This window comes from Hippichthys cyanospilos, chromosome 7 (genome assembly GCF_059441005.1).
Source record: "Hippichthys cyanospilos isolate Australia breed blue-spotted pipefish chromosome 7, RoL_Hcya_1.0, whole genome shotgun sequence".
Lineage (NCBI taxonomy): Eukaryota > Metazoa > Chordata > Actinopteri > Syngnathiformes > Syngnathidae > Hippichthys > Hippichthys cyanospilos.
Window position 1 is genome coordinate 18,817,210 of NC_142375.1, and position 22,040 is coordinate 18,839,249.

General features: G+C 40.8%; 1 protein-coding gene across 1 annotated transcript; it reads right to left on the reverse strand.

Annotated features, from left to right (window-relative positions):
- Positions 1–884: 884 nt before the first annotated feature.
- On the reverse strand, positions 885–3,977 carry LOC148421442 (uncharacterized). Its single transcript, XM_088418578.1, has 2 exons — positions 3,597–3,977; positions 885–3,361 (listed from the first exon to the last, which is right to left on the reverse strand). Exons 1-2 carry the CDS (start codon positions 3,754–3,756, stop codon positions 2,079–2,081), a joined length of 1,443 nt encoding a protein of 480 aa, XP_088274704.1. The 5' UTR covers positions 3,757–3,977; the 3' UTR covers positions 885–2,078.
- Between the last annotated feature and the right edge of the window lie 18,063 nt (positions 3,978–22,040).

Sequence of the window (22,040 nt, forward strand, 5' to 3'; positions counted from 1 at the left end):
TCTCAAAAAATAGAAAAAAAAGTAATTTTTTGCAGATTTTTCTCTCATTTAAATCAGTCAAATGTTCTGCCTGTATTTCATGTTATTGTTGAGGTACCAAAAATGACAGTATTTTATTCGTTGTAATTTTCTTAATCGTTGGCTGGTTAAATTAATTTTATTCTGGCAAATGTCAGAACTGGCCAATCTGTTTGTTTTTTTGTGTTTGTTTTTTGGGGGGGGGTGTAAAACAAAATTTAAAAACATAAAATATATGTTCATTCCTTTTATTGGAACCGTGGTAATTAGAGAAAAGAAAAATCGTGAACACATTTAAACATAAAGCTAGCGAGACGTTTAAATATCACCCCAAAAAATGGGCAAAAATCAGCTTTTTTTTTTATCATTTTACTCTGTAGTAGCTAAATACTAAACCAGTCAAATATTCTGCCAGTAATTCATATGTTTATTGTTGAAAGTGTTAAGGAACCCCCCAAAAAGTTACTTTGTTCATTGTATTTTTTTAAACTAATTGGCTGGTTAATTAGATATCAAAATTTTACACTGCTAAATATCAGAATTGGCTTTAAAGAAATTATGAACAACTCTTCAAACAGTCCGGTTTAAAATAACCTGTTAAAAATTACTTACAATGTTGCTTTGTATGACAGTTCAATTTTATATTTTTTTTTTTGTACAAAATAACCAATTTTCTGCAATGTTTTGTACAAAACAAAACAGAAAGTTGGGTCAAATTAACCCAAATATTGGAATGGTCTTTTTGGACCCATAACTTGGTTATTTTAAACCCAACTGTTTGTAAAATGCATCGTGTGTACATGTTCAAGCAAGGCAACACATTCAAGCTGAGGCAAACAGAAAATAATGCACGATGAGAAAAAATAGCAGCTGGCAGAAAAAGTTTATTTTGTTCATCATCTTCATAAAAATAACAACATCAATATCAAGTTCATGTATTGTAGAAACTGTGTATGTACAAATTTGAACAGTTAATATAACTTAAGGCGAGTTAAATTACTTTTTTTGCAATACCCTGTTGGTGACAATTTCACCAAACTGTCAACCTTTTATTTCATTCGATTTTTTTTCAAGTTTCAGCATCCCCGAAGCAAACGTCAAAAGTCCTTCGTGGCTGAACCCTAGCTTGCAGCAATGTGTGCTACCTGATATGCTAGTCGGTCCTAGCTTAATTCAGCACACTTCTGTACATGTTTTAAATAGGCACACAACCAGCCTCCGTTGATTCGATGTAACAACGTTGGCCAGGTGAAGTGCAGAAAAGGAAAAAAAAAAAAAGTTATCAAACGATGACATTTCAAATACTGAGTTACTGAACAATATAGCCCTCGAAAACCGATACATTATTAAGGATTTTGGAATACCCCCCGTAAAATGAGGCTCAAATGCCATCAATGTAAAATATACACTCAGCTATAAAAATACAAGGAAGTACAGTAATACAAATATATTTATTTGCCATTAATGATATATCTTTCACAATTTGAACAACACAAAGTCCAATGACAAAAAAACACTGACGGCTAAATGATAGGAAGTATAAACAAACACTAAGTTTGATTCCATTTTATGGCCAAAACCATAAATATATTAGCTTACATTCATTTGAACAGTCCCCCTCCGCTGTGGCGTGATTGGAGGAGGGGGCGCCATTCCAAGATATTTAAAGGAAACCAAAAAAAAAAAAACAAAAAAGAAAAAAAATCTAACATGCATTGAGCAACAGAGTCCAACCGCAGGAAAAAATAGAACATTCTGAGTTGAAAATCTCGATAGAAATCTGCAAGTGCAATCCACCCGTGGGCGATGAGAGGCGGGATGAGAGTGAGGATGGAGCTGTCCTGATGCAGAGGTGCTGAACAGCAGTCATGCGCCCAACGAGCCGGGCTCGCCTCCACGTCGACGTTCGCCCGTGCGGGGTCAAACGGCCGCCCTCCATTTTGTCTTCAGCCCGTTGCGCTCTCCATCCGAACGCTCGGAGTCGTGCCTTCCGAGACGGAAAGATCCGAAAATGTGCGAGAGGTGGGGTGCGGGGCGATGCCGAGGGGGGTTAGGGTTCCTCAGATGCCCTCGGGCAGAGCGAAGGGCCACGCGTTGGGAGTCACTTGAGGCTTGAGCTCCATTTTCTCCTTCTGCTTCTGGTGCACGCGCCCGTGCCGCTTGCGCTCGTCGCTGCGGGCGAAGCGCTTGCCGCACACGTCGCACGAGAAGGGCTTCTCTCCCGTGTGAGTCCGGGTGTGCGTGGTCAGGTGGTCGCTCCGGCTGAAGCTGCGCAGGCAGATGCGGCACTGGAAGGGCTTGTGGCCCGTGTGGATGCGGATGTGGCGGTTGAGCTCGTCCGAGCGCGAGAAGCGCCGGTCGCAGCTCTCCATGGGGCAGGTGAAGGGTTTCTCCTTCGGGGGGGCGTGCGAGGAGGAGGCGCCGGCGCTCTTGCGGGCGCGGGGCGGCTTGGCGGGGGTGGCGCCGGAGGTGGAAGCCGCGGCACGGGCGGTGTAACTTTGGGCGAAGGAGTCGGGCAGCAGGGACGAGTAGAGGATGGAGTCTATGGTGCTGGGTAACGCCGGGGAGGCGTAGATGGACTCGCACTGGTTGGATGCGGGAGGGGGCTCGGCGTATGGCTTCAGGCCCATGGGCGGGGGGAGGTAGCCGTTGTACGTGTAACTCTGCGAGCACGTGTCGGAGAAACACTGCTCCTGCTTGATGCCGCCCTCCACTTTGAACTCCACGTCAGGATTGGGGCACATGGCCGGGAAGGTGTCCAAAAGTTCCTTCACGTCCATTTGCTGCTCGGGCGGGAAATCGTTGGACAGGGGGAAGGTCTCCGTGTGGAAGCCGCTCTCCAGGCAGTCGGATTTGCAGAAGGCCCCCCATTCGTAGCTCTCAAACTCGTTCTTCACCACCACGGGGAAGGAGGCCGCCTCGGATTTGGGTTCGCTTTTGGCGAAGCCCAGCTGGGAGGTGGACGGCTCGGGCGCGGGGGGGTCCGCCTGGTCCTGGGTGAAGCCCGGCTGGTGCTCGGAAGAAGAGGAGGAGGAGGAGGGGTAAGCCGGTGGGGTGAAGGTTTGCCTCTTGACGTCTCCGAAATGCGCGCTGTCCGCGGGGGGCGTGTACGAAGCCCCCCGGCTGTTGGCCTCGGAGAGCTGCATGGTGGATATGCCCACGATCTCGGTGATCATGTTGAGGAGAGTCTCGGTGGTGCACGGCGCCCCTTGAGAAGCTTCCACGTAGAAGCTGCCGGAGTAGGCGAGCGAGGACGGGGTGTAGGCGTCTTTGGGGCCCTCGCAAGGGTTAAACGCGTATTCCGAGTTGGAAGCTTCGGTTTTGAGGGTCGCGGGGGCTCCTTCTGTCGAATCACAAACGGAGGAAAACTTTATCAAACCCGATCGCTCGGAATTTCAAGGGAGGATAAACGCGACGTTACATAAACAGGCACGCGCATCCACATCCAGCGCGCATCACACGCGTCGACGCCGCGCCGAAAGTGTCGCCGTCTCCCCCCCCCCCCCCCCCCGCCACCCCTCCGCTTGTTATCGACATTCCCTTGCATGCAAGACACCCCACCGTGCAGCGGGACTCACCGTGGCCGAACTGCGCGGGCACCGAGTGCTCCGCGTCGCCGAACGTGTCTCGGTTATCCTTCCTCGCGCCGGCGTCCATGCCCAGAGAAGAGCCGCCGCTGCAGTTGTCAAACTGAGGGTAAAAAGAGTCTTTCGCGTTCATATCCATGTTGTTCAACATAATGGTGCACTTCAAAGGTCCGCCTGGAGGATCAATAAATATAGGGAAATTGGGGTGTCTTGTTTATCCGTCAACCCCCTCCTCTTATTTTTTGGGGATGGTGTTCGACAAATGATCCACAAATGTGTGCTTATTATAAATAATAATAATAATAAAAAACAGAAATTCAGTATATTCCTTCTGGTCTGTTGCTCCGCGCGGTCATTTGCTTGCTGTGGCGCTCACATCGCTCCCCTTATATACACTTTGACGGCTCCACGGCCCTCCTCCCCATTCATCAGCTCCAGTGAGAGGATTCCCCGCTGCGTGTAAACTTCATGACCATATATGGACAGAGGATGTGACGAGTCGTCCTCTTCCTCTCCTCCCTTCCTCGCCTGTACAGCAAGGATGGAGACTGACGTTGCAACAAGTGGCCACCCGTGCTCCCGAGCTGGGAAGGGGAGCAGCCTTGACTTCATCGTCCCCAACATGAGGCTGACATGAGGAAAAGAGACGTCGGGAATTCCTCCCAAAAATATTGAGAGATAGTGCCGTCTATAGCCGAAATGTCATTTAAAACAAAAGGGAAAAAAGTACTGTCGCCAATCCCAGTTTAGGGCCAATACCAATATTGGAGGCAGGGGCGGGGCTACAGGATGGAAATCTTTTTTGGCCACGCCCACAAACAGGAGAAATTTTTCAGAGCAGTGACTTTTCTGCCATTTTTGCGTGCATTCAGCATTTTCATACTTCTTGGCAGCTGCCAGGTATTTATGTTAACAGCATATTCAAATTCACGTTTATATACAGTATGTGACTGTGCACCTGTTGCGACACCTTAACCTCCACACAGCAAATGTTCTGGGTCTGCCCCTGAATGGAAGCGGATATTTATTTTCAGTAAAAGAGAAAATATTGCATTAAAAAAAAACTCCAACTCATAACTTCATTGATATGTCTTCAAGAATGTTTCATTTAATAACTTTCAGATTTGCAAATGCAGTTTAAAAAAAAATATCAGTAATCCTTGTTTTCAAATTTTAACCAAAGTTTCAGGGAACGATCAGGGTCAAGAGGATTTCCTACAAAGGTCAATTAAAACCTAAACTTTCGCTGAACTGTTTCAATTTCAAACAAAAAAAGGTGAATAGTGTTCACAGGATGTGCAGAATCTCTTATAAAAAAAAACCTTGAAAATTCAAATAATTCTGTGAACCTGTTTTAAATATATCGTTGGCCATCAGATTTAAAAAAAAAAATTGAAGAAAGGCACCAATAATTGGCCAATCGCTATTACCGAACTACATTGCTACAGAGTTAGCGACCTAACAAGCTAGCAAAACCCGCTGAGTTGGTACCACACTTAAAGTATTCATATAGCGTCTGCTGGCTAACATTAGCATTGCCACTTTCATTTTTAACAAATTAAATATATTGTGATGAAAAATTAGAAACTATTGCAAATGTATGTCATATACGATAAAAAACAGACAAACAAACAATAAATGGCGTGTTTGACTTACCGCAGAAAAACCCACAACACAATATAAATCAGCAATATAATAAATATTTAAATGTTAAACAACTCAAATACCTTGCTAACATTCCATTGAGTTGTCTCTGCTTTGTCCTTCATTGTTGTTTTGGTTTTTCCAAACAGCTTCCGTGTATTTGACACAGAATTTTGACATCTGTCCCTTGCTGGTCACATGCAGGTCGGATGAAAGCCACCTGGCCGTTCATAATGAAGCCGCACGACAACAGATTGAATCTGGATCATCGGTTTCAGGACCACAAACTCAAGTGGCCTGGGTCGCGCTTGAAGAAATCGGATGTGCGTCATTTAAACTGCTATAAAAAGATCAGACACAGGTCACAAAAGGCCAAAAAAATCGGAATTAGGTCAGTTCAAAATGTTTTTTGAACATAGCCAAAGATTCATATTAGGCTGTAATGTTGTCCCGTTTTGACATGATTGGAGAGGGTGTGGACCCAGAATTCATGGAGGCGGGGTGTGCTCAAAATAATACTTTAATATGAAGATGAAAAAAAATGAACCAGATCGACATAATTAACAATAACCCAACAAGAAATGAGGAAACAAGAAACGAAATACACTCAAAGCTGACAAGACAACAAGGAACACCTGAGCAAGACAATTGGAGCAGGGATCTGATTGGCAAATACATGAACAAACATGAAGAAAACCCAAACAACCCAGAATGTAAAAAGACAGCTCAAAACCAGACAAAAGCAGAACAGAAAAGAACACAAAAGCCCGATACCATGTGAAGTCGTTTCTCACGAGAGTTGTACTCAAATGGTGAAACACGCATGTCTTTTTGACAGCAATCTTACTCCATATTTTTGCCAACATTAGCTTTGTAACTTTTAACATTCTATAACTAAGAAGTAGCAAAAACAGTGGACCCCCGTGTTACAGCGTCCCTGGCCTATGTTTTTTTTCAAGGTGTAATGTGGAATACTGTGTTTTTTTTCATCCCCTCTTCACAGTATTTTCCCCACCTTGCGACAAAAACAACTGTCATGACCCTAGAGGGTTGGCTGTATTTGTGTTGTTTTGTCTCCACCTGCAGGCGTTTTTAGCTAATTACGTTTATTTTCTGATGCCCGTCAAACTGCCTCCATGCAATGCGTCACGGAGGAGATGCTCGTCTGCTCTTGGTCGCCCCCACTCGTTTCAAATCAAAATGGCGAAACGGTAAAACTTTGTTTTATCGCAAGTGGTTACAAAACCGTATTTATAGTGCATTTTACTCCTTAATTCAAAGTTGAATGGGTTAGCCATGGGTCCCAAGATCACTAGCGATGTTAAGAGAAAAGTAAGAAGATGATTTATATGGAAACCAAGCTGGAGATAATCAAGAAAGCTAGCCTAGCCTAGGCTACACTTACTAGGGAATATGGGCATAACAAGCGCCATTTAAAGGTTAATAAATCATTTCTATATTTTTTATTTATGATGTTTTCTGATTGTATACATGTATATTATACTGTATATACGTAGCACTTACTATACTATTTTGGTACCAATTTTTAATATGTATGTACAATTGTGATGAGTTTACCTGGGGCACAGGTTATTGCTATTTGGTTTGGACTGCCCGCCATACGGCGAATTGGCCTTACGGATTAACCTCGTAACACCGGGGCCCACTGTATTGTGAATGTACGTCGCACATGACAGAAAAGCGAGTCAGGTGGCGACATTGTACGAAACCGAGGCCGCGGCGCTTGCGGCCACTAGCTTGCAACCACACCCACATTGACAAAATCGTAACGTACGATATTGCCATTTGTTAACGTTAGCGCGAGAAAACGCTTCGATTGCCGTCTACCGTTACATTCGGAGATCGACGGATAGAAAGCACAATATTCTGTTGCTCATTTAAAGCGTTTACTCGGGATTGCAATTTGATCGTTCCCTAGCTGCGGGCAGACTGCACATTTTCAGCAGTTAGAGAGATTGGCTCTCGGTGGCAAATCCTCCCTTCCTCTCGTACCATCACAGTAAATTGCGGGTCGCTCACCGCAGCGGCGAGGCCTCATCCGAAAAGGAACCCTTGGCCTTTGAAAGCATCGGAGGGAGTCGATAACACCCCTGATGTGTTCAGTGGTTGAACCCATCCGTTCACGTGACATTTCAACCCCCTGAGCGGTTTTATATTTATTTATTTTTTTGCCTTCTCTCTTTCTGTTGCCGGGTGAACTCGGCGGTCACGCTTCCTACTAAACAAAGTCGATACTCTTTGATAGGCCGCCGCGGTGTGCGGCGGACCTCTCGCTCAGGTTGCTGCATCAGGACGGCGAAGCGCGGCCGTGCTGACATATAAAGACACAGACGGGTCTTTTCATCTTTAAGCGCGAGAACATGCTTAATACAAGTTTGGATTGATATGAACAAAATGCTTTCCTGTAAAGAAATAAATACAGATGTTAAGTTGTAATCACAGCATACCGTAACTTAGTGACCGACTTGTCGGATATGGCTGGGTAAAAATACCACGATGTTAACAGGGGACTTGAAAAATTCCCCGTTAAAATGTTCTGTACACAAATAGAGAAGCACTAAAAAGTTTGGATTTCATTCAGTCTTTATTGATTATTTAAGATGACTGAATTATAGATTAATTCCGGCATTAAGTGATCGGCATTTTGAAGAAATATTAAGAGATTATTTGGTAAACAAAAAAGGTTAATCAAAAGAGACTACGTTTTATAATGTTTATTCTTCAACTTAGGCATCTTTTTATTGATTTAATTAAATAAGGGCATTAAATAGGCATTAAATGGGCACTCACCATACTAAGAGAATTGGGTGCTTGGTACAATAATATAGGGTGTTTGTAAAGTCATATAAATATAAATTCACACATATTCATATAGATATATGTGTGTGTATTAGTGCTGTCGATCGATTTTAATCGCAGAATTTTCCATAAATAGTGGGTATTAATTGCATTTTTCAACAATAATTTTGTTAGAAGCCTGCAACAGATATTTAATTGAGTAAATCAGTTAAATCATCGTATTATCGTAAAATAGTTAAATAAAAATAATATTTTGTTTCAAGGGGTGTTGTAATAGCTTTTTATATATATATATATATATATATATATATATATATATATATATATATATATATATATATATATATATATATATATATATATATATATATTTATATACTATTGAACAGAACTTCCAAATCTGACTTTTTTTTTTTTTTGCTTCTAGTTTTCAAATAGACCTTGGAAATTGAGTGGGGTGTTTTGCTCTGAAAAGGTATGCAAAAAATGTACAACTAATATGGTGTTTGAAGTTGGCTTTGTGTAGTGCACTGTTTTATTATTTTTCCAATGTACCATCCAAGCATGTTGTTTTAAATCAGTGCTTCTCTATTATATTTTTGCAAAGCCCCCCCACAGGAAAGAGAAAACCCATCGCACCCCCCCACCCATAGCGCTGTCTCTAAATAAAATTAAAATCTATATTAAGTTGTAAGCAATAGAAATCTACTTTCAACAACCGTTAACTCCCTGTTTACAGCGTTTATACAGGTATAGGTTAGTCTGGGACTGAAAAAAAATGCATCAAATTGCCTTAAAAGTGCCCCACTATTTGAGAAAGCAAAACAACGCAATTTCCAATCTTAGTCTATCCGTGCCGATGACTCTCCTATCAGCTTGGTTTCAAAGTTATTAGAGTTCACCTGCCACCAGAAGTAAATAAAACTGGGTGAGCTGAGATTTTTTTTCACACTTCATAAAAATGTTATTAATCCCCAAAGTTGACACTGTTACATGTCGAATTCCGAGCCAGGGCTTGTAATTAAGGAACACAATGCAGAGTAGAAAGTTCTCTCATGCCAAATTAGCTGCGCGATTGGTCGTTCAGTACACTCAGTTCTGGCTGCTCAGCACCGTTTGGCCCATTCAACAACGTGACACTATTAAGAAAAATGAATCAACCTCAAACCCACCACCCTTCTTCCTTAAAAAATCTGACCTATACCACTTACACTTAATATACTAAAGTCCAAGTGTTTGGAGTCTGAGTTTAAGTCAAGTCTCAAGGTCCTGACCATGACTCCATGAGAATGACTTTTTTATTGTTTTCCTTTTTTATAAGGTTTCTTCAAAAATAGAAAATGACTCCTCAGACCCGTAATGTTCTCGAGTCCGAGGAGTCTGTGTCAAGTCTTGTTGGGTGAGTCTAAGTCGAGTTGCAAGTCCCTTAAAATAGCGACTTAAGTCTCACTAGTCTGAATGATGAGTGCCCATCTCTGTTATGATGGTGTCAATTTTTCATAGTTGCTTGTCTTCTGAATCCATTCGCTGGATAGCTGATGATTTTGAGCAGATTGGATTACTTTTACTCAAAGTATTTGCCTTGTCGACATGTAAACAGGGAAATTTAAACCCGCATATTCCCCACCCCTTTTTGTGTTAAAAAAAAAAAATGCCCGCATGGCTTTGTTTATAGGGAAAAAAAAATCACTTCTACATGAATTTGCATAGTGCGGTTTTATTCATTTACGAGCATGCCAAGCCGCTAGGTGGCAGTAGTGTCAAATTCTGTCCAATCAGAAAGAACTTCCAATTCTTAAAGTTTCTGGCGTCAGGGTCTTTGGTGGGAAATAGGGAATAGTCATGACGCCAAACTACTTTAAGATTGATACACACAAACACGGATCCGGAGAATTTGGTAAATTTGGTAAAACTGAGCACATTTAGCAGATAGGGAAAACCGGAGACATTTACCGCCCATTTGCAAGAACCTCGGCTAGAACTTGGTCAATGATTTTGATCAGGCAGATTGGCTTGAAGATAGCGCTCCAGCGAACCTAACATTGATTCAAAGCTTCTCAACTGTGCTGCGGTTGTACAATACTTACCACTAACCACCACGCTCCTTAGCAAAAACTACTGAAAGACAATGCAAAAAAAAAAAAATCCATGCGACTAATGCTGAAAGGTGTTAATTATTTCAATGAGAATAATTCACACGTTAGCTGCTGAGTCTGAACAAAAGCTAAATGACCTTAAAGTACTGCATCTGAGACAAAAAAAAAAAACACAGAAAGATGTAATCAGCTACGCGCCGTCTTTGTGCAAAAAAACAGATTGACATGGAGAAATAATGAAGCTTGTGACTCACGCGGAATTAAATACAATACACACAATAATAGACATTCACTCAGATTGTGTCGTTTCTCTTAACGCCGAGAGGTAGACGAGGTACCGGCGCGTACAATGCTGTCCATTTTTGAAGGTGACATATGATAATAGCCTATAAGCTCTTTTGCCGCAGCGCTGACATTTTCCGGAACAAATGGCTTTCACCTCAGGTGTGCACTCTAAATCCGAGGGTCTGCAAGATGTTTGAGGAGGCTCCAAGTCCTCCCAAGTCTATTAAAACCAATCTGATCACTCAAGAGTTCAGATCACAGGAGGGCCGGGACCAGAACGGCAGTGTGGCTAACCTCGCTCGACTGCGTCCAAATGCCGCGGCGGAAAGTCGGGGTAATGGATTTATGTAATGTTAGCACTTACTGACATTCCAGTATAGTGTCAGGGTTGAGTCCATACCTGTGCATTAATGATAAATGGAAGCCTTTTGATTATTAATCCGCTGGCATCTGCTAGACCAAATGTTCCCTTTCCTTCAGGCAGCTTCTGTGATTTAATATTGGGAAAAAAAATAATAAATCAAAATGTATTGGCCAGGATGCAACACTTATTTCTTGAAAGCGTCTTTTGGCACCTGGACTAAAAGGGATATTTTCTGAAAGCAAAAAAAAAGCCTAAATTGTCTTTTGTCGGCGGCTTTCAAAATAATGAGATGACTTCTGTTAAAAATAAATAAATAAACACCTGTAGTGATGGTCTACATTTGAAATCAGGTATGTGTACTTTGAGTAGTTTCTGTCCTCCCAACACACTTGATTCAAATCATCGTCTTACCAGCAAGCTCAGCGGAAGCCTGATAACGACCCTGATCATTTGGACGACGGAAACATCAAAAACATAAAGGATGCAAGAGAAAATTGATCATTTCATTTTAAATGTGCTTCCACCACAATTAGTACAACCACGCGCCACACATTGTGTACATTTCGTTAGAGAACATAACGTGAAAACGCTGTGGGGAAAAAAATATGTATCTTAATTGGACGAGCTTAGTGAGTGGCAACGCAAGATGGCTGCCGGTGCTTCACATTAGCAGATTTGATTATTTTGTAGTCTGTGACATGATGATGACACTTTTAGACACAGCCAATGACTGGTCTCTAGCACCACCTAGTGTCTTGAGCAGAAACACAAGTCAACAAAGATTTTTCTATTTGCTGACATAGTTTGACCTCCGCTCAACAGAATGTTGCGAAAATCACAGAAAAATCAATGTCATAAATCCGAATAAAATACACCTCAAAAATTTTAATTATAATGGTTTTATATGATCCAAAATTTGGACAATATTATTTTTGTACACAAAATCTTGCACGTCCAGCTGCAATCACATAGACATGTCAGAATTGTTGCATTTTGAAATTTTACATGTTTTTAATCAGCAGCTGGAGATTTCAGCTCCCTAGACTTTAATTTTCCCATTGATTCTTTTATATCATAAAAAAAAAATCAAAGGAATTTCCATAATTTGTCACAATGCCACAAATGTTAATAATATGAACAATAAATAGAATCAATAAAATAAAGATAACAGAAAACAATAGAAATGAGAGTTTCACAGGAGTGCAATCATTATTTTCAGTGTGTTCTTGAAATCATTGATGAAATCATTGTACCTCTAATATTATTTTACAAAAATACCATGAATGAGAAAAAAAACAAAACAATCAGGAACAGCAGTTGTCAATCATCAACTGTGCAGCTACATTCGAATCTTGCTAGTGGTTTAAAAACTACATACTGCAGCACACTTTGACATTGACAGTCTGGCAAGTTGCCGTTCCTACTGATCACTTTATGAAAGAATGCTGACTCAAATGTGCTTGTTCATCCAGCAAACTCATCTCCGAGACCCAAATTTATGTGGAGAGATTTGGAGCAGAAGGAGAGTAGTATGTAACTAAGCACATTTTCAAATTCGTAAAAAAAAAAAATGTTATCAAAAATGTATGAAAACAGGTTGTTCATAATTGAGTTGAAATTTGTACTTATAACGTCTTCTGTGTTTATAATAGCTTTTCAACTGCAACAAAAAACAACAACAAAAAACCCACAGTATTTATTATACTCCGTAATCTTGATATTCGATTAGAAATTTTTGCAGGGCACCCAAATACCAAAAATACTCGATAGCTGCAGCCTTTCTGACTTCTCAAATCTGCAAATCTCATATTAAACACAAATTTATGATGATTTGTCATTACATAACCATTGTCTTGTTTTTTTTTATTGGTGCAACGTTCCATAAGATTTTCAAACTAGAGGGGTATGCTTTCTGCTCCAGAGGAAGGTAATTTTTATGATTTTTTTTTTTTTTTTCGCGCACTGTAAATGTAGACCCGTGTTATTTTAAGGCTCACTCCTGGACAGGGTGTGGGAGTTGCGCTTGCAGGTGGGTGCCTGCTTTACACTTGAAGAGGCAGTGAGGATTGACTTCCCTCAGGGATCTCTGCCTATGAAATGAACTACATTAAAAGTGCAATATTGTCTTGTGATGCTATCTTTTTTTTTTAATCGTTGTCCTCCAAAAGCAAAAAAAAAAAATCGGTGATATTGTGACTTGAAGCAACACGGGGCAAAAAAAACAAAACACTACGCTGTTGGACCTTCCGACTGACATGAAAGTGTCAAATATCAAAGGATGAAACGCCCGAGCGATCGTATGTTGATGGTGTGGCACGACGATGGGCAGCAACCAAACTATACTGAAACGAGGCATAATAATGAATCATAACGCATCTATTTTGAGTTCTACACCAACTCACTGCTATGGCTTCTATTTTTTGATGTACGTGCACTTTGTGAATCTGATATGTTCCTAATCAGAAGGAATTCGAGCAAGTCTGTTAGTGAAAATCAGTAGCCACTGCATGTCCAGCCTTGGATTTGCAAGAACATTCTAATTTTAGAGGGGAGGATGTCACAACTGCTTTATACATGGAAGATTTTTTTTTTTTCAGTTATTTGGGTAAAAGCTGCTACTTCCAAACAGGACCACATCATCATTTGATGTTTGCAATTTTATAACGACTAAACTGGCGCTGTAGTTCTTTGAATATTAGTCTTCGCCGTGCGGAATTAATTGTTCAGTGCCACTTTTGCGTCTTCAGTTCGTCGTTGCACGGACGCAGTCCGAATGAAAATAAATAGTGACGTCAAAATTGAAGATTGGAATTCATTTTAGTTGACAATTAAAGTAGTCTTTTTTTAAAATTCACATTAAACTCACTTTTAATCAGTATGCTGATTATGTTGGTGAAAGAGTGGTTAGCGCGTCTGCCTCACAGTTCAGAGTCCCGAGTTCAGTTCCAGTTCGCTCTGGAGAGTTTGCATGCTCTCCCCGAGCCCACCTGGGTTATCCTCGGGCACTCTGGCTTCCTCCCACGATCCAAAAACATGCATGGCAGGTGAATTGGACATATTAAATTGTCCTTAGGTGTGACTGGGTGCATGAATGGTTGTTTGTTACTTTGTGCCCTGCAATTGGCTGGCAACCAGTTCCGCCTACTGACGGAAGACAGCTGGGATAGGCACCAGCAAGCCAATAACCCTAGAGGATGGATAGATGCTGATTAGATTTGTTTTTATGCATTGGACTTCTTGTTTTTGAGTTGTTAGGGGCTGAAAAACAAAAGTCAATCACACCCAGGTGGACCTGATTGGTTGTCATTGTGTTTGGCGTAACTTTATAGGCTCCTGATGTGGGTGGTAGAGCAAATTCAGGAGCAAAAGGAAGACGTGAAAACGGAAGAGCATGTGAGAGTTGTTGGTCCGATAAATGGTCAATTTCACTTTAAAATAACTTCCCGATGGCACTTTTGAAAAAAGGAGTGTTTTGTAAGAAGGAGCTTGAATACGAAAGAAGTAGCTCTAGTTTAGCTTATCACATAAATGCAAAGTACCCAGCTGTGTCAGCATCCACAACTAACGATAGTGAAAACACACTAACATAGCGAGCCATAGCAAAGCTCTAAAGCAAATCTGTGACAGAACAGGGTGAAAATGGCAACATTCTTCCTGATGAGCCACATTAAAGGTTGCAGCCAGTACTCGGAACTCGTCTCCAATGTAAATGGTTACAATTGAATGTCTTAAAGTCCGTCAAAGAAAATAATTTACTGAAGCCATTTTTGTTTTCGTATAACGCCCCCACAGTAAAGAGAAAAGCTCTCGTGACCACCACAATCGCCGCACCGACAATAATTAAGATCATTATCTAAAAAATTGATAGTTTTATACCCCAAACTGTATCCATACATCCATCCATTTTCTATAGCCGCTTATCCCCACAGAGATCGCAGGCTTGCTGGCGCCTATCTCAGCTGGCTTCGGGCAGTAGGCGGAGGACACCCTGAACTGGTTGCCAGCCAATCGCAGGGCACACAGAGACGATCGACCAATCACGCGCCCAATCACACCTAAGGACAATTTAGTATGTCCAATTCACCTGCCACGCATGTTTTGGGGGAGTGGGAACAAGCCGGAGTGCCCAGAGAGAACACACGCGGGCTCGGGGAGAACATGCAAACTCCACACAGGAAGGCGGGAGCCAGGTGGATTTGAACCAGGATCTTTGAACTGTGAGGCGGACGTGCTAGTCACTGTTCCACCGAGTCGCCCCCAAACTGTATCCTTTTTAGAAAAAAAAAGCAATACAAATCTAATAACTACCTTTACAACGTTTTTACAAGTTATAGATTAGTCTAAAACTGAAAAAAAGAAAAACAAAGATTATTATTTTATTGAGATTAAACTTTACATGGCAAAACAAAACATTTTCCCTAGCTGTGGTCATCCGCACCCTCTTTATAATCGTCTGGGGGGGGGGGGGGGGGGGGGTGTCACTCCACTATTTGAGAAGAACTTTCTTATATCAATCTTAGTCTCTGTCACAGGAAGAAATGCATTCAGACAAAAGCAAAACTCTGAACTCTGAAATTTTTAGGTGATATTTCAAATGAGTTTCATTGGCTCAGTTACGTAATTACAGCCATTAGCGAGTCTCATCTTTTTTTAAATACTGCATCTGAACAGCACTAAAAATAAATCACAAGAATCTAACCCATGCCATTGTGGAAATAATTCATTTCAAAAAATAATTTGAGAAGGTTTTAGGAAATTCATTCATTTCAGGAACAACGCCGCCTGGATCCACAAGATCAATCAAATACCTCCATATCAGCTGAAAAACACATTAACATTTAGCCTTAAGTGTTTTTGAGGTAACCCCTTTTTATGTTTATGGATGCAAAGCTGATTTTTTGGGCGCAATCCTACAAAGTAAAAAAAAATAAAACACACGCACACACACATTCAGGGTTGCACAAGAAATCCATCCGCCTCCTCTGAACCGCATTGTGACATGTCTCACATAGAAATTTCACCCCTGAGGCGTGAGCTAAGGGAACATCTTCAATCTAAACCTGGATACAATGGGGCCTGTAAGACACCGCACAAAATGGATTGGGGGAGTTTTAAAAACCACAGAAACCTCTGCCGGAAACACGACTTTCTATAAATACAAGCTATTGGCCTCAGCTGCCAGATTTTCTCGCACACACACATATACATACTCTTTCTCCCGTGTGTGCGCGCGATGAGCTCCGCACAGTTACATATGCTCCACCGTCAATTCAAACGTCGGGCATAAATACGAAAAACGCAGGCGACGGAAGCGTGGTGCTTCGTTTGAAAGAATCCTCACATCTTGCGCTTCCTCCGAGAGTGGGAGTGGGTTAGGGAAGCCCGGTACCAGGCCCCGATGCTGCCGTTGCTTTTGCAGGTTTCCCGCTGCTTCCAAAAATAATGTTCGCGCTCGCCCACTACGGTCCCCAGCTGCCTGTGCTCTGTGGTTCCTACAATGGGGATGGGTGAGGATGGCACACACTGAGCGCTGCCATCTTGATTGCGGAATGCCCTTGGTGTTACTTGAAACGTGCCCCCGGACGCCTCCGCGCATGGCTCGCACCTTGCCCTTTTCTTTGCTGGATGCATTTTCCCAGCAGCGGCGGTAGCACAACTCTTGGACCCCATCCAGAGATTGCACCTGCTGTTACCTAACTGTGAGGCTGCAAATCCATGACACACAACACTGCGCTTGTCTTAATTTGGCTAATGGCAGATGTTTGAAGCACAAAATAGCTCAATTTGTGCTGGTGGAGGTGTGAAAAATGTAAAGGCTGGCGAACCGAAGGATTAGAGCCATATAGTATTTGGTACAACCGCTGTGCAATTCAAAACCACGGAGGATCACATTTTGACACCGTGGTTTGTTCGCATTAGGTGGAACAGGCAAAAAAGCTGATTTATGCGAGAAATCTGCTTCGGATGAGGTCTCCTTTACTGCCAAATTGGAATTAAAGAGTGCGAATGTTTAATCCAAAATAGTTACTTATCAACTAAACTTTATTTTTAGACCGCTTCAAGACAACCATTGTTGCACACAAAATGCTATAGATGAGGTAAAAAAATTGTCAAACGATGACAATAAATTAAAAGCATAACAACAGTAACAAGAACAGAACACTAAAACAATAGCGAGTCTCATGGCAAGTCAAAATCTTTATAATTTTAGTAGTTTTGATTAAACACAATATTAATACATTAGCACATTTTTTAATGGCGATTGATAGTGCACTAATGCTGGAAAAGCATATATATATATATATATATATATATATATATATATATATATATATATATATATATATATATATGAATTGCAAGCATTGTTAAAAACAAAAAAGAAAATAAGTGCAATAATTGAACATTATTTTGGTCAAAGTAGAAAAGGCGTAACACAGACAATATTAGCAAATATAGCTTCCAAAAATACAGGAAATAACCCAAAAACGTTCGCGTCGGCTGGTCAAGAAGAAGGGGTAGCAGCAGAAAAAGAGTAACAGGAAATTATTGACCTCATAAATTGTTAAAAGGCAGTTTCACTCTCAGGTTTTCCATGGAATATTGTTGAAGCACCATCTCTATGCGACTTTAAGCAAATTATTTTATGAGTAGTGTACATATAACATTGTTTATGCGTGAGCCACATGGTAATTGTTATTTGTTGTCCTTAAAAACATGCTAATGCTAATCGTGATTACTAACCAGTTAGCCTAGCCAAATTTTGTTGGTGTCTAAAAATTCAAGTACATAAATGAGTAGTTAAAGCCCCTCACTTAAATTCACGTTCAACTTTATTAGATTATACAAAAAAAAAATGTGTGGGGATGAATACTTAATTATTCAATGGAATACTTGAAAGGATTATTGATTTTAGAAAAATTCAAAAGTGACAGCCCGGTTGTAGAGGTTACAGGAGATTTTAGACTTACCTGAAATCTGAATATAGCAAACTTTGTGTGTAATGTTAACACTTCTGACATTGTTTTTTTTGATGATGTACCATGGCTATCATTGTGTTTTTGTTTTTATTGCATGTTAAATGAGTACTTTTGTAAAGTTTAGAAACACTGCACCAGTGCTTCAAAAAGCAAAAAACAATATAAATCAACTTTCAACAACTGTTCATTATTTTTTACAGTGTGTATACGGGTTACAGCTTAGTCTGAAACTGAAAAAAAAAACCAAGTTCAGCAAAATGCCTGAATAAAAAAAATGATCCATTCTTATTTTATTGCAATTACACTTCACATGACAAAAACAAAGCCTTTTCCCTGGGGTCATCCGCACCCCCCTGGCATCACCTTGCGCCCCCCCCCAGGTGGGCCCGTCCCACTATTTTAGAAGCGCTGCTCTAGACTGAAGCGTCAGCGGCCTGTGCACACGTCCCTAAACCTATGATCAGCGACAGGTTGCAAAAGTTTCCACACCCCAAGGGGTATCCCCCGTACCACCCAGCTACAAAAAAAAAAAAAGAATCAACAACTACACGCAATCATTATCGTGCAACGTGGGTCTAATTGCATGCAATGTTGACCGGCATAAGTTAATAGGTCTCCGTGTTGTGGTCTCTGACTCATCCAAGCACCCACACCGAGTTCTATTTGTTGCTCTTTCTCCCATGCAGCGACGCGTATGCAAAAACATGACTGCCGATAATTAGAGAACGCCTTCATCTTCATCAAGCGCGCCACTGTCGACACAGTCATTAGCGGGGATGGCGCAATGCAAACAGGTCCAAACAAATAGCCCGACGCGGCAGACACGCGAGGAAACAGATGAAGAATGTTAAGAGCTCGCAGCTAACAAAAGTAACTATGGAAACGGGCAGCTCTACATGGCACTAGCATCCACGGCTCTCTCCAGAAATAAAAAAAAATTGTTGGGCCAAGAGCGAATCAGGTAAAGACAAAAGATCCCGGGTGAACCTATTTATAGTGGGGCTTACATAACATACAATAGACCTATGTTGGCTCAGGCAAGTTTGCCGCTCGACAGCGAAGCCTCTGTGGGGCAAAGATTTCATAGAAAGCAAAAAGAAGAGAGAAAAAAAAAAACAGAGAGACGGAGCTGCGTGCACGACGGTGGCTAATGCAAGCAATGGAGGCAGGAAGGCTTGCTCATTTCCATGCCAAAGAGAAAATACAGTAATGTTGTCTGATTCAGAAAGCGCTCATGGCCGCCAGCTGCAAGCATTAAGTGCACATATAAATTGTGCAAAGCGCAAGAAGCCTTGTGTTTGTTTTTCCTGCAAAGGTGGCCGCAGCTTCACATCCCGTCAACGATATAGGCCTGAAAACCTTGTGAGAGCCCCCCCTCCCAAAAAAATACCCCCCCTTGAAAATTACAGCCTGCCACCGGATCTTCAACGTAAATTGATCATTAGCATAATTATCCACTTACGCTGCTTTAATTCTAAGTAGCTCTCCATTGTAAAGTAAAATGATAGCCATGCCGTACTATATTCCAAAAGCCTCTTCTGGTGAATGCCTTATTAATTAGCTCTATCATGCAATCGTACCTTTCAAATGTACTGTATGTCTCGATTAAAAAAAAAAAACAGCACAGTAAAGCAGAAGTGAAAGAAAATTGTTGCGACTTTTAAAATCGAATGAAAGTTGTCGTCACTTCAAAAAAAAGCTGATGGGAAAGCATTAAAAATCCTCTCCTCCTCTGACGTGTGCATTATTAATTACAGTAGCTCCCTCTAGCAAACATATTGAGGAAATACATTCACGCTAAAGTGAGTTCCAAGTGCTTTTTTTTTATACGTACATTTAATGTAAATACACATCTTAAAAAAAGTGTATAATAAATGAAATCAAAATAACATCATAAAGTAAAATTGTAATAAACACTTTAATGACTGAATTCAAAACAAATTGCAATTGGAATTAAAATATTGACAAATAACATTGAAAACAACTTGTTTCTGTCGGTTCAGTAATTAAAAAAAATAGGAACAGCATTAACAGTACTAATTTGTTTGAATTAAATTTCAGTTAAAAATATTACGTACTGCACCCATTAAATTGAAATGTAAAACATAAAATGAAATTAACAACTTTAAAAAAACAACATTAGTATTAAAGTAATACTATTAATAATCTGAAGTCATTTTAAAAGGGAATTCATGTAAATCTTAAAGTAATAACATTAATAATCTGGAGCTATGTAAATTTAAAAAAATCAAGTGAAAACGCTTACTCACAATAATATATTCTATGTGCCCCACTAGTATAAATATAAAATTCAGATTAATATTGTGATAGTGGATAGTAAAATCTAACTGTTTTTATCCATCTCAGAAAGCGGTAAATACATTACTAATACGTTTTATTTATGTTATTTAATTGTATACATATCTATTTTTAATATGTATATACAATTTTGATGTTTTTACCTGGGATTTAACACGCATTAGCTAATTATCATAGGTTTGGATTGCCCGCCATACGCCGATTTCGGCTTACGATCCCAACCCCAGAATGGATTAATTTCATATAGTGGGGGTTTCTGAAAATTTTGGAATATTTACGCATGGGCAGGACGTTATCACTATTTCACAGGATTCAAACGCAACACACGGGTGTATTTCCTGTAACGGGAAATCTGCACAATGATGACATTTTCATTACTGAGACCAACGTATTGGTATTCTCTTTCAATTAAGAGTAGTGAGAGATTATCAAATATGAATATTTCCTATAGACAATGACAATGTTGAAATGATATGCAAATGACAGCATTCTGACTCATCTATTTATTATGCAGTCACATTAGTTAGCTCTGATGCTGTTTGCCTATTATCCCATCATCGCACTGGGGAAAAGGGTCTTGGGTGAGGGGGATGGATGGCACACTGAGTGCCTTAGTCACACTCATTGTCTACACCCTCAAAGAAATACATGCATTTTGGAGCCGCATAAAAGGGAACGTTGAATCCATTTCCTCTGCGAGACACTGCAAAAGGCACAGGATATGCCTCATCTGCGTTAAAACGCTTTACTTCCGACTTGGCTCTTCCGAGGTCAAAGGTCAAATGGCAGACAAACCGCCGTCCGCGAAACACGTTGAAAGCGGGCACCTTGGTGTGACTGCTGGATGGAAGCTACCATTTCCTGGCTGGCAACCTCGCTTTCAGTCTCTGGAAGTTGGAGTCGGGTGCGTGGCCGCCATCGCCGCCCCCCCGCCCGCTGCCTTTTATTTGATGTGTCAAAGTATTAATGAGAATGCGGATGTAAGTCATAATGTCACAAAAGTCATTTTTGTGTGTCCTTTGATGTCAGCTAATTAAGTAGTAAACCCTCACAACAACCGCGCTCCATGGAAACCAGGCAAAAAAAATAAAAAAAGGTGCTTAAAAACTGACGCCACCTGGAGGCCATCCAATGAACAGTCACAAAAGAGAGCGTTTGCGGCTAAGGCAGTGTTTCTCAAATAATGGGGCAGGCCCCCCTGGGGGGGGGCGCAGATGACCACTTTTCAGCCACTTTGATGCACTCGGGTTTTTTTCTGCTTAGACAAACCTTTAACCTGTATAAATGCTATTTTAAAAAGTACATAACAGCAGTTTGGGGAGTAATGTATTACAAAAGTAATGCAATTGCTGTAATGTATTACTTTTTGCTGAAAAGAGGCAGTGTAAGGCATTACACACAAAAACTAATAATATTTTACCTGGTATTAAAGACAGTACTGCGTGTTAAATTATGATATATAACCCCCCCCCCAAAAAAAAAAAAAAAAAAATCCTATTCATGTTTAATAATTGAAGCAGTTGATAACATGAATGCAGTTCATTTGGCTGCCGTGAGATGGCAGTGGTGTATTGTTCCTATGTAGAGAACTTTGTATTGGTCGTTTTATTTGTACATTTTTGGATGTATGCAAAGTTGGCATGTATCTGCTATTTGTTGCACCCGTTTTGGCTCCTATTCCATCCCTTGGCTCCAATTGGTAGGGATGACAAAATCGAAACAATGTTTTGGTGCGTATCGAAACCCAAACGGAACTGAGAAAAAAAGAATGATGTGCATGTTTCATTACGCCAATTCTTTTGAAACAAGTAAATATGATCCATTTTCCAAAACTGAATAATAAAATCATACCGTTACACCGCGTGATTACTCCTATTAAACCTATATGTGAAGGAAATGTGTGTTTCTCATTGATTCAAGGAATCTG

What these genes read in the sequence shown, in the direction of transcription:
- LOC148421442 (XM_088418578.1), bottom strand. Translation starts at nt 3,756, where the DNA reads ATGTTGAACAACATGGATATGAACGCGAAAGACTCTTTTTACCCTCAG. An exon ending in GCCCGCGCAGTTCGGCCACG is followed by an intron (nt 3,362 to 3,596) that starts GTGAGTCCCGCT and finishes GTGATTCGACAG; the next exon opens with AAGGAGCCCCCGCGACCCTC.